The following is a 13,370-nucleotide window of genomic DNA, read 5'->3' on the forward strand; positions in this document are numbered from 1 at the left end:
TTGTCAAATTTAAAAATTAACAGCATTGTGTGATTTGTGAGTTAAATTAGACCTTATTAAAAATAATGTTATTGCTATCTCTTAGTTTACTTCGTTTTGCAGTCATTGACACTGGTCAATTGAGAATATAGAGTGATCCTTGTGTCTTATCTAACCGTTTATTTGTTGCAACTATGCTTACTTTGTAGGTTTATCACTACGCTTGATAGTAGTGATTTATTTGTGTCACTGCTATTTATTTTTACATACAATTATGAAAAAAAAAAAATAAGAATTGATTGAAAGTGAGGTTCTTTAGATAGGCACGTAACATTTCTATAGGTACATAAAATAATAAAACTACCTACTCATTATCTAAGAGACAACTTTGTATTTATGATGCGAAAAGGCGTACGAGAAACTCGTGACATATAAATAGACCCTTAAAATAATTGAAGGGATATGTTTACAAAAACAACATAACTGCTTAGAGCGGTTGACACTTTTTTAAGAACATTGTTAATCGTTTCAGGTGTCAACCAGTGTAGTCAGTTATGTTGTTTTTGTAAACATCCCTTCAATTCTACATAAGCTTTTACCTGTTCTAATGTAAATTATTTGTGCTCATTAACAGCTGAGCCAGTCCACCGCGCGCATGGCCTCCGTGTGGAAGCGGCTCCAGCGCGTGAACAAGCGCGCCGCCAAGTTCGAGTACACCGCCTCCTACCACCGCGTGGACCTCGACACCTCGCCCAAATGGTAAACTACATCTATCATCTGCTAGACGTTGTTTATAGCTGAGCCAGTCACCGCGTGGCCTGCGTGTGGACACGGCTCCAGCGCGTGAACAAGCGCGCCGCCAAGTTCGAGTACACTGCCTCCTACCACCGCGTGGACCTCGACACCTCGCCCAAATGGTAAACTACATCTATCATCATCATCGGCTAGACGTTGTTTATAGCTGAGCCAGTCACCGCGTGGCCTGCGTGTGGACACGGCTCCAGCGCGTGAACAAGCGCGCAGCCAAGTTCGAGTACACCGCCTCCTACCGCCGCGTGGACCTCGACACCTCGCCCAAATGGTACACTACATCTATGTTTATAGCTGGGCCAGTCACCGCGTGGCCTCCGTGTGAACACGGCTCCAGCGCGTGAACAAGCGCGCCGCCAAGTTCGGGTACACTGCCTCCTACCACCGCGTGGACCTCGACACCTCGCCCAAATGGTACACTACATCTATGTTTATAGCTGGGCCAGTCACCGCGTGGCCTCCGTGTGAACACGGCTCCAGCGCGTGAACACGGCTCCAGCGCGTGAACAAGCGCGCCGCCTCCTACCACCGCGTGGACCTCGACACCTCGCCCAAATGGTAAACTACATCTATCATCATCATCTGCTGGACGTTGTTTATAGCTGAGCCAGTCACCGCGTGGCCTCCGTGTGGACACGGCTCCAGCGCGTGAACAAGCCGTCAAGTTCGAGTACACCGCCTCCTACCACCGCGTGGACCTCGACACCTCGCCCAAATGGTAAACTACATCTATCATCATCATCTGCTGGACGTTGTTTATAGCTGAGCCAGTCACCGCGTGGCCTCCGTGTGGACACGGTTCCAGCGCGTGAACAAGCCGTCAAGTTCGAGTACACCGCCTCCTACCACCGCGTGGACCTCGACACCTCGCCCAAATGGTAAACTACATCTATCATCATCATCGGCTAGACGTTGTTTATAGCTGAGCCAGTCCAACGCGAGAACAAGCGTGCCGCCAAGTTCGAGTTCAGTCAGCAGCAGAAGTTGCTAAGCGGGCGAGGTGTTCAAAATTACCTTGACACGCTCTTATTCTCTTAACAATAAAGTCGCGTCAAAATCATTTTGAACACCTGGCCCGCCTCGCAACTTCTGCTGCTGCCTGTACATCGCCTTCATTTGCCTGTATTTTGGCCTTTGTATAAAGCATGGAGGGTTGGCCGACTTGGACGACCTGCCCAATAAAAAAATTACAACGTCAAAAAAAATCTTCTAAATTTTTCTAATCAGATCACCATACCGAATATAGGTTAATAGGTTATAAGCCCTTAAACGGATTCCCACAATTTTTGTTGCACCTTGTATATGTATAGGTATACTTGATGGCTTTAACTACACAATAAATTTATATTATACATTGATAATTGTTATTTATTGTTTCAGGAAACCAAACAAACTGTCGATCGTGTGGACGCGCCGCTCGCGGCGGGTCGTCACGGATCCGGTCCAATGGGAGCCATCTTTGAAGGATCCACTCAAGTAATTATATTTATCTTCAAGTGGGTATTTTGTTGGACACTGATCTTCACCCTTGATCTGTTCATATTCATACATATTGCAGTGGATGGATATCATGAAGCTTAAACACTAGAATGGAACAAATAAATACTTATTATGTCGCTTTTTAGGGTTCCGTACCCAAAGGGTAAAAACGGGACCCTATTACTAAGACTCCGCTGTCCGTCCGTCCGTCCGTCCGTCTGTCACCGGGCTGTATCTCACGATCCGTGATAGCTAGACAGTTGAAATTTTCATAGATGATGTATTTCTGTTGCCGCTATAACAACAAATACTAAAAACAGAATAAAATAAAGATTTAAGTGGGGCTCCCATACAACAAACGTGATTTTTGACCGAAGTTAAGCAACGTCGGGCGGGGTCAGTACTTGGATGGGTGACCGTTTTTTTTGCTTGTTTTTTGTTGATGGTGCGGAACCCTCCGTGCGCGAGTCCGACTCGCACTTAGCCGGTTTTTTTTAAGTAGCTGCACGATCTAAGAAGTCAACAAAGAAGACGGAAATGATGGAAAGATACATCTCTCGACTTGGCTGGGGCACGGCCGCGCCCCCAGATAGGGGTTGAGAAAGCTTTTAGCTTAGTTAGAACGAACGATTTGATCGCCTGGTCATGGCGTTGAATTGTATGTATTTCGGAATTGTGATTTCGTCTGACGAATGCTTTGGGGGTCATCCATTAATTACATCACACGTTTAGGGGGGGGGGGTGGGAAGAAAATGTTACATGTGACAGGGGGAGGTCCCTAAAACTTTGTGACGTCACTTTAACTTATTTAAATTATTCTGTCCCATCAGCGAGGAGACAATAGTAGCATAGATTCTTAGTCTATTTTTTTATTCGGTAGACTAAAATGACATTCCATAGTATGAAGATCATGTGTCATTTCATACTATGAAATGTCATTTTAGTCTACCGAATAAAAAAATTGACTTTAGAAGAACTGCTGTACCATGTTCTACTAACATGCTCAGTAGATGTCCCATTATGGAAAGCTCTTATAACTGCCATAAAATGCAAGTTTGGTTCATTTAAATACGAAAAACCTAGAATTTTAAGAGTGACTCAGGAGACCGTAACCATAGCTACGTGTGACAAGAAAAAGTTGATTAACCCAATTAATGGATGACCCCTTTGCTAAGACACATTGTATTTACATTAACAGAGGCAGCGTTATGTTTGGGGTCCCGGAGAATCGTTCGGTGGCGGTGACCCTCTTCAAAGATGCTCGCACGAACGAGCTAGAAGATAAGGACTGGACCTTCGTGCTAGAAGATGTAAGTTAATAGGCTACATGACTAATTTTTTTTCAATCAATCGATCGGGTTTGTTTTTAGGATCAAATGTCTATATGGGACCCGTTGCATTAAAGTAACACAAAAGTCAGAAATTGTAGTCAAAGGCCGACAGTCGCACTTCACTCGCGAAACGCGCTATACAAAACGGCCAGGGGCCGTGACGTCATCGCCCATCTTGTAGTATGGACAAAACAAGAAAATTGCGTTTTTGTCGGTGAAATATTGCGTTTATGTATATAGTTGTTATACAATATTTTATTGCATGAAATGTAAGGAATCGAATGGTACCCTTACTTTTATCGTTTTTGGAAGTTAAAAAAAAAAACTTAAATTTTGAAACTTTCAGGTCCTGTATTTTTGTAATTTTTCAATATTTTATTTTAATATCCACATTATTGTGATAAATTGCTCGTTTGCTATCTATTTTACTAGATTTTGTTATAAAATTCAACATGTGTCATCATCCCTATTAAACTTATATTCGGACTGTCTGTATCGAAGATCTCACCTTGACCCAGTTGAATGAAGTTTCTTTACTTCATCAGCAGTAATATATGGTGTCACAGCAAAATAATGTTCAGTCAGCAGCAATAGTTGCTAAGCGGGCGAGGTGTTTAAAATGATCTTGACGCGACTTTATTGTTAAGAGAATAAGAGCGCGTCAAGGTAATTTTGAACACCTCGCCCGCTTAGCAACTTCTGCTGCTAACTGTATTTCCAATATCAGTCACATAACTAGTATAGGTACTATAGGCCTACCACTTTATTCCAAAGATGTACAAGTATTCGGAACGTATCTGAAGCAATCTAAGTGTGTCCTTTTTAGGGTTTCGTACCCAAAGGGTAAAAACGGGACCCTATTACTAAGACTCCGCTGTCCGTCCGTCTGTCACCAGGCTGTATCTCACGAACCGTGATAGCTAGACAGTTGAAATTTTCACAGATGATGTATTTCTGTTGCCGCTATAACAACAAATACTAAAAACAGAATAAAATAAAAATTTAAGTGGGGCTCCCATACAACAAACGTGATTTTTGACCGAAGTTAAGCAACGTCGGGCGGGGTCAGTACTTGGATGGGTGACCGCTTTTTGCTTGTTTTTTTTGCTTGTCTTGCTCTATTTTTTGTTGATGGTGCGGAACCCTCTGTGCGCGAGTCCGACTCGCACTTGGCCGGTTTTTTATTTAACTCATTGAGCGTACAAACCAGTCGCTTATATAAAAAAAAACATTCAAGGTCATCGTTATCTATCAAAAACTTGCAAGTCTCAATTTATTTATGGTCACATCCACACAACTCTGTTTTTCTTCCCCAGGTCTCTCCGACAGGAAAGCGCCGTCGACTCGCGGTATGCGCCATCAACATGCGGAAATACGCCTCCCTAGAACCTTCCCAACGGGCCTTAGTTCTAACCCTAGAACCGACGACACAAAAGATCCAGTCAGCATCATTGCATCTCACTTTACACTGTGTGCTGCTACGGGAGGGACAGGCTACGTGAGTAGCCCCTTCCTAACACACACTAAGAACAGATAAACTATCGTCTGCTAAAGTTTTCAATCGACAGTTTAATGGTTACTCGTACTATGCTTATGCATAGGCCTGATTTAGTTACGGCATCATTATATGGGGAACAAAGTACGCTACGATTTTCTGACAAAACGACGATTTCGACTATCTGTCATTTCAAAAAAGTAAAATAATTTAAATGTTTCTTTTTTTATAGGGATGAGGACATGCAATCCCTTGCTTCGCTTCTTTCTGTCAACAACAATTCGGATATAGCGGTGCTAGAAGATTTAGACGAAGATGATTACACACTTTCTGATAACTCCACAAGACAGGTACTATATTTATGTACTACATTTTAACCCTTTCTGTTTTATCCCTTTCTCACAAGTACATAAGTTAAAATGACAGATTAAGATAAACGATTAATAGCTAATTCAAGCCAGTAACGCGTTTATGAATAACGCCATAAAAGTGTGAATAGGGTATTTGACTACTAGTCAAATCAGTTTCTTTTTACGAACTGTCAAAACGATTTTGCCACTATGAAATTTATATGAAACGCTAGCATGTGACGTCACAATCAAATTACCTACTCTTTATAGTTTTATACGGGTTTTAAAATAGAAACTGTGTCTAAAATTTACTGCTTTCTACGTTTCTCTATTATTTTTGTGGTGCTTTATTTCTTGCATGGTATAAAATAATGTATTTTAAATACAGTCAAATACCCTATTGTATTCAATCATAGACTAGGAATCCTCTAGACGGAGTTTAGAGCAATTATTTCATGAAACCGATGCTGCCAAAAATACTGGGGCGCGGGAGACGAGGTGAGCGAGTCCCGTGCCGTGATTGGTCCGTTCAAACACACGGACGTCACACAAAGACACTTTGACTCGAAAATGGAGTAAAACTACCGTATATTTGTGGCAGAGGGGGTAGCGCTACTATGCTCAGTCTGGAGGATGTCTTGTCTGTGTATTGAATTAACGAGAATCATCATCTTCCTCGCGTTGTCCCGGCATTTTGCCACGGCTCATGGGAGCCTGGGGTCCGCTTGGCAACTAATCCCAGTAATTGGCGTGGGCACTAGTTTTTACGAAAGCGACTGCCATCTGACCTTCCAACCCAGAGGGTAAACTAGGCCCGTATCGGGATTAGTCCGGTTTCCTCACGATGTTTTCCTTACCGAAAAGCGACTGGTAAATATCAAATGATATTTCGTACATTAGTTCCGAAAAACTCATTGGTACGAGCCGGGGTTCGAACCCGCGACCTCCGGATTGAAAGTCGCACGCTCTTACCGCTAGGCCACCAGCGCTTCTTATTTGTATTGAATTAACGAGAATCCCTGTTTTTATTTACTGTACTTGATATACTTACTAGGAGGTCCCAACCCTTTCTAAATTTGTTACACAATAATGACTGTGACCAATAAACGATTTTTTCATTTTTCATTTTTTTTTTCATTTTCATTTACAGATGTCCGATCTCCGTCAGCAGATGGAAGAGATGACCCAAAGTCTCACCAACAGCGACATGGCCACGCCCAACAGTGTCCAAAGCCTCCGCTTCGACGAACGCACCCCCACCACCCCAACCTCCTCTCTCACCGACCAAACCCCTACTAACGACTTAAAAATATCAGAAACCCTAAAAAAACCCGACTTCCTAACTAAAACTTTAAAAATCGAACCCAAAATGACTTCAACTCCCAAACCGACCACGCCGCAAGAAAGTTTTAAAAGCGTAGTCTTCAAGCCGAAGATGGTGTCGAGATTGAACCTTAAGCCGTTGGATTTAAAGTCCAATTTCAATAGTATAGGGCTGGATAGGAATGATAATGAGGATGATGAGAAAACGCCGACGGGCGAGGAAAAGATTGGGAGGATTGATAAGGACAAAACTCCGGTAAGATATCTTATCTTAAAACTTATATCTTATCTTAAAATAGATTGTAAGTGGCGGGATCGTTGGGGCGTTCCAATCAGCAAAAGACAGTAAGTTAACGACTACTGATTTATTTTGAACTTGGCGGATTTTTACAATTGGTAACAGTGCACAAAAAAGGCAACTCTGCCCGCGTAAAGGGTGCAGACCCACAAGAGTATGCAGGAGCAACCACCGGTTTCAATTACTAGGTAATCAGTCTCCGAGTATCTCCGTGTTACCTATCGAATCTATCAGATAAACAAAAATCAAACTTAGAACTTAACTAATCTACGAAAGACTAACGCTTGCGCGTTCTATCTCGATGCCACCGACATCTAGTGAGCGGTTTGCATACTAATGTCTAATACATGCCATGAAACTGTGATAGACTAACGCTTGCGCGATCTATCTCGCCGCTAGCGCCATCTAACGATTAATTGGGTAAACTGTCCGTATTGGAAGTGGTGCTGTTACAATCTCCCCCTCAGTTTCGTAGGGCGACTCGACCACGGAACTGTAACATTTTAGTGCTTCTTTGGTCGGCCCCTTCCAGAACAACAAGTGCGGAAAGTAGGAAATTCGCGACGAGTAATGATAATCGAATTTAAATAAATGAAACACGACGATGAGCGATGATAAATTAAAACACGACCGAAGGGAGTGTTTTAAATCGACACGAGTTGCGCATTACCTATTCGCACGTGTATTGTACAACGTTTTACAGTACATATGCCCCTTTAAATTTTTGACATAGCCACGAAAAGTGCTTATTTCCGCACTAGTACGGGAAAGTAGCACCATATGTACTGTAAAATAAACTTTATTATGTCATTTTAAATAAATATTATAGGACATCTTTATTCAAATACACAAAGCCTCACAGTAAGTTAAAGGAGGTTTGTGTTTTGGCTCAGACAACTATATTTATAATATACAAATATGTACTTAAATATATAGAAAATAACCATGACACAGGAACAAATATAAGGCCAGACCGGTTGTCCAATTATTAGTATACATTACACCTAAACTAATGAGCAAGATCATACAACATAATTGGTAAATATAAACGAATTTTCAACAATTTCTTAACACTATAACAAAATACTATGCGCATGTTCACGCTTAAATTGATTACAGCACCGTTATTTGGGGTAAATAAAACAACTGCAACTCTTATTATTACTACTAAATGAGACAAGCTACTCTACTTAAGTGGTATCTTCGTTCTTTTATAATAACAACTAGCGACCCGCCCCGGCTTCGCACGGGTTAACAAATTATACATTAACCTTCCTCTTGAATCACTCTATCTATTTAAAAATAAAACCGCATCAAAATCCGTTGCGTAGTTTTAAAGATCTAAGCATACATAGGGACAGACCACGGGAAGCGACTTTGTTTTATACTATATAGTGATTATCGTACTAAATAGTTATATTTGTTTAGGTACAAGACTTACTAGAATGGTGTCAGATGGTGACAGCGGAATACAAACAGTGTCGGGTGACCAACCTGACCACCAGCTTCCGGTCCGGACTCGCGTTCTGCGCCATCATCCACCGCTTCCGGCCTGATCTCATGTAAGTTAGACGTGTGTAAGTAATGCTCGTAATATCACAAATTATCTGGGTTAGTCAACTTTTTCTTGTCACACGTTGCTATGCGTTGGTTACGGTCTCCTGAGTCACTTTTAAAATTATAGGTTTTTCGTATTTAAATGAAACGAACTTGCATTTTATGCTAGTTATAAGACCTTTCTATAATGGGACATCTACTGAGCATGTTATTGGAACATGGTACAGCAGTTCTTCTAACAATCTATGCTACTATTGTCTCCTTGCTCATGGGACAGAATAACAACAAGAAATAGTTGATTGACCCAACTATCACTTCGAAAAATCAACCATTACTTCAAGCATCACTCATTACGAGACCGGCCGAAGCGCGCGTAATAGATTCGATTCAATATACAGGCCAATTCGAACGTGCACCTGATATCAAACCGATATTAGAATTATATTGGAATCATATCAGTTAGCTGTTATTCGCGCGGGCGTCTCGCACTAACACTTGTGCGCACAAGTCTGAGCGAAATGAACGCGCGAATGACAGGTAACTGATATGATTCCAATATAATTCTAATATCGGTTTGATGTCAGGTACATGTTCGAATTGGCCTCTTACTCGTAGAAATTTCTAAGGATGGATCCTTCACTTGGTGATTACATAATTATATTTGTTTTTTTAGCAATAAACAACTTGGTATAAGGATTTTGGGTACTTTATAGGGTAAAAGTAATAATCTCAAGTAGCACTATTACTATTAATTACTTACTTCAAAACTTAACTGGAGTGCCTGATTTTAAGTGTTATGTCAAATAAATACAAAGGAACATTTAACTTTCTTTACTTATCGTTTTATAGCAATTAGCATTAGGTAATCGCTACATACTAGTAATATTCAATACTGTGCATATGTGTACGCCTGATTTGATTACGGCATTATTATGTGGGGAACCAAGTACGCTACGTTTTCTGTTAAAAGAAGAAAATGTTTATGGTCCCTGTATCAGCTTTGTAGTTTATAAATACGAATAATTACTAAGATATACAATAATGTATATATCATTTAACAGTTTATTACATGTACATTTTTTGTTTCTCCATTTGTAGTGACTTCTCTGGCCTACAACCTGATGAAAGTGAACAAAATCTTCGAGTAGCTTTAGAAGCCAGCGCTACGCTCGGAATCTCGCAAGTTTTGTCAGCGGCTGACGTGTGCAAAAGCAAACCTGATAGGCTAGCGGTGAGTACACATTCACAGTTTGGACTACACATTAAAGTGGAGTCGACACATTTACGTTGAATCCGCACACACACATTCATCAATCATCATATAAGAAACCTATGGGTGATCTAATATGCGATGAAAAATGCATACTCTTTTGATACCAGCAAGCTAAACCTTGTATTTACATTCCATTCAGTGACATTTTTAGATTGTTCTGTAGTAAATTGACCAAATTGATTTTTTCCATTGTTTTTTTTCTTCAGATAATGACGTACCTTTTCCAACTTCGGGCGCATTTCACTGGCAACGAGTTACAAGTAGAACAATTAGGTAAGGAAACACATATTATTTGTTTTGACGAGTCAACAGCAAAAAAAAATAGATTATCAAACATAAAATAAATAAAAATTACACAGACTAGACGGATTTATTTATAAAGACAGAAAGTTATTGCACAAAAACTTGTTTTTGAAGTGAAAACTTCTTTAGCGGCGCTGTGCACTTTTTGAGGTGGGGAAAAAATGTTAAACCCGAGACAGCGTAAGACGATCACGTGACCTGATCGAAAAACTGTCACATGTAATGTAATTGAGTTTTTCTTTATTGATTTAAATGCCATCTAGTGAGTTTCGCTCTAACTGGTATTAATATAACTAGAGTCGTACTAACAGTGATGTGCTTAGGGGTTTCAAGTTATTAACGCTAACGCTAGATGGCGTTAACCTCAATTATACATAGTGAATTTTGGACTAGTCATTGAGTTTTCACTTCTGCCGGCACTCCCTGAGTGCAACCCGTTGTTTTTTACAGGCAACGATGAAACAGAGTCGTCATATCTAGTCGGTCGACACGACACGGACGGGTCGCTACCACGAGATCTGTTCAGTAGAGAAATTAGTACGAGAAGATCTAAGAATATGGAAAACCGACCGAGACCTGGGTAACATTTTGTTAATTTTTAAGTATAAATTTAACTATAAACTGAAAAAGTATGTATACCAACGGTTTTCTTATCGCTGGAAATAGAATAGAAAGATAAGAATAAAGATATAGTAGTTTGTGTTACAAGGGATCATAATTATATATTTCCGTCAAGGGCGTACATTGAATCCTAAGTGAAGCGATGGATTCTAAAGTAGAACCCTGAGCGTAATGAGGGTTTCAAGTGTTAACGCCCGAGACGAAATAATTTAATTAATTTATTTATATGTATAGTTTGCTTTTTAATTCACTCAATATATTTTCTCTCTCTGCACAAATTGAAGGTATCTCTGTTTGGCCCTATGGTTGACTGGTAGAGAATGCCATTTGGCATTAAGTCCGCCATTTGGTCATTGCTGTATATATTTTGTGCAATAAAGTTTAAATAAATAAATAAATAATTTTGATACCGTGTGACACACTGCTTTTCACATCAACTATGAGGAAAATAAATAAAATCTTAGTGTTGACACAATCTGATGCTTAAACAGATTATTTAAGCTAAAAAAATAATGTCCAAAAAATTTTAAAAATAGTGTGCTTGAACAGAAAAGTGCCACTTTGATCCCTCCTAGCAGGGAGGAAAAGTGCCACTTTGATCCCTCCTAGCAGGGAAGAAAAAGCTCTTTTCCGAATAGGTGGTGTGAAAAGTAAATTAATTTAGTATAATGAATTTTCAGGTCACAAGTATCACAGGATTCGCAAGTATCGGTTCCATCTCGACATTCGCAAGAACGGTACACCCCTGATAAGGTAACGCTCTTTTATATTACGACTAGCGACCCGCCCCGGCTTCGCACGGGTTGACAAATCATACATAAACCTTCCTATTGAATCACTCTATCTATTAAAAAAAACCGCATCAAAATCCGTTGCGAAGTTTTGAAGATCTAAGCATACATAGGGACAGACAGACAGCGGGAAGCGACTTTGTTTTTTACTATGTAGTGATATTGATGATTTTAATACTAGACAGTTTATATTAACAGTTTGACCGTTTGGATATATCTGATGTTGATTGTAGACTGACTTTAAATGAGCTAATTTCAGGTCATGTTTGCTAAAAAAAGTTCTAATTACGATATCTTATAGTTTGTCAAAGGACTGTCTCATTTTAAACATAGACAGAGAGAATCATACTATCTTTATCTTACACTAGTACTAGCACCCAAAAGAAAAGGATGAGTATAGTTTTTTTGTTCTTATTTACTGACACAGGGCGGACACGCCACACATCAAAAATCATTTGCGTTTATATGTGTCCACGACACGTCATTGTATGTGTGGGCATAGAGAAATATAATAAGACAAGAGTGCTCACTCCATACATCAGTTCAGACTATTAATTTCAGTGTCGACATCTAGCATCGAGTAGCGGGACTATCAGTACTGCTACTTGACAATAGATGTGGCACCGACCGGAAAGTCTTATCTCAACAGCATAAGACTTTCCGGTCGGTGCTACATCTATTGTCAAGTAGCAGTACTGATAGTTCCGCTACTCGATGCTAGATGCTAATAGTCTTTTTGGTACTAAAACTGATGTATGGAGTGAGCACTCTATGTATTTTTTTCTCTATGGTGTGGGTAAGTCGCTTTACTGAGAGTACGCCAGAAGTCCGTCAGATTGCAGTCGCGGGGCGAGGTAATGCGAGTCGGGGCGGGGCGGTGCGTGGCCGTTCTGTTTGATAATACTATTACTTATTCTGTGTTACCATAGAGAAAAAAAAAACATAGATTGCTCACTCCATACATTAGTTTTAGTACCAAAAAGACTATTAGCATCTAGCATCGAGTAGCGGAACTATCAGTACTGCTACTTGACAATAGATGTAGCACCGACCGGAAAGTCTTATGCTGTTGAGATAAGACTTTCCGGTCGGTGCTACATCTATTGTCAAGTAGCAGTACTAATAGTTCCGCTACTCGATGCTAGATGTAGACACAGAAATTAATAGTCTAACTGATGTATGGAGTGCGCACTCTTGTCTTATATTTCTCTATGGTGTTACTGACAAATTTGGTCTGACCAACTATATTTCCGTTTCCAGCCAGCGCCATCTATCACATCCCCCGTGCAACGCCCGCGCCTCATGACGCGCAAGGAGCTCACGGACCCGTTCGGCTCCGACGAGGAAGAAGATGTCTTCCCACCTGTTCCCACCACCGCCACGCTTACTATCAACACCACCAGGCTTACTGACGGTAACATTTATTAATACGAGTACCAAATCTACCCTATTTTCGGCACCATACCAATGGTTGACACATTCAACTTTATTCTAAAGCGGTAGCGGTGAGTTTTGGTACTAAAAGTGCCAATGACTGGTACTGTTATTGCCAATGACTGGTACTGTTCCCGCCACCGCTATGCTTACTATAGTTACTATCAACACCTTCACCAGGCTTACTGATGGTAAGTGTTAATAAATACAAGTAGGACTGTTTTATAAAGCTCGCGCGACCAAATCTGCCCTATTTTCGGCACCATACCAATGGTTGACACATTCAACTTTATTCTAAATCAGTAGCGGTGAGTTTTGGTTCTAAA

The 13,370-nt window shown here is 40.5% G+C and overlaps 1 protein-coding gene across 1 annotated transcript in view; it reads left to right on the forward strand.

The window, feature by feature from the left end:
• Window positions 1-13,370, forward strand: part of LOC134658613 (EH domain-binding protein 1) — a 33,325-nt gene that overhangs the window by 133 nt on the left and 19,822 nt on the right. The window contains exons 2-13 of the mRNA XM_063514265.1: window positions 614-738; window positions 2,170-2,265; window positions 3,467-3,578; window positions 4,916-5,097; window positions 5,327-5,444; window positions 6,595-7,023; window positions 8,494-8,627; window positions 9,721-9,853; window positions 10,102-10,168; window positions 10,649-10,778; window positions 11,500-11,572; window positions 12,871-13,024. Coding sequence (XP_063370335.1) covers window positions 614-738; window positions 2,170-2,265; window positions 3,467-3,578; window positions 4,916-5,097; window positions 5,327-5,444; window positions 6,595-7,023; window positions 8,494-8,627; window positions 9,721-9,853; window positions 10,102-10,168; window positions 10,649-10,778; window positions 11,500-11,572; window positions 12,871-13,024 — 1,753 coding nt within the window. The remainder of the gene's footprint in view (window positions 1-613; window positions 739-2,169; window positions 2,266-3,466; window positions 3,579-4,915; window positions 5,098-5,326; window positions 5,445-6,594; window positions 7,024-8,493; window positions 8,628-9,720; window positions 9,854-10,101; window positions 10,169-10,648; window positions 10,779-11,499; window positions 11,573-12,870; window positions 13,025-13,370) is intronic.

The sequence above is a fragment of the Cydia amplana genome, chromosome 23 (assembly GCF_948474715.1).
Source record: "Cydia amplana chromosome 23, ilCydAmpl1.1, whole genome shotgun sequence".
Classification (NCBI taxonomy): domain Eukaryota; kingdom Metazoa; phylum Arthropoda; class Insecta; order Lepidoptera; family Tortricidae; genus Cydia; species Cydia amplana.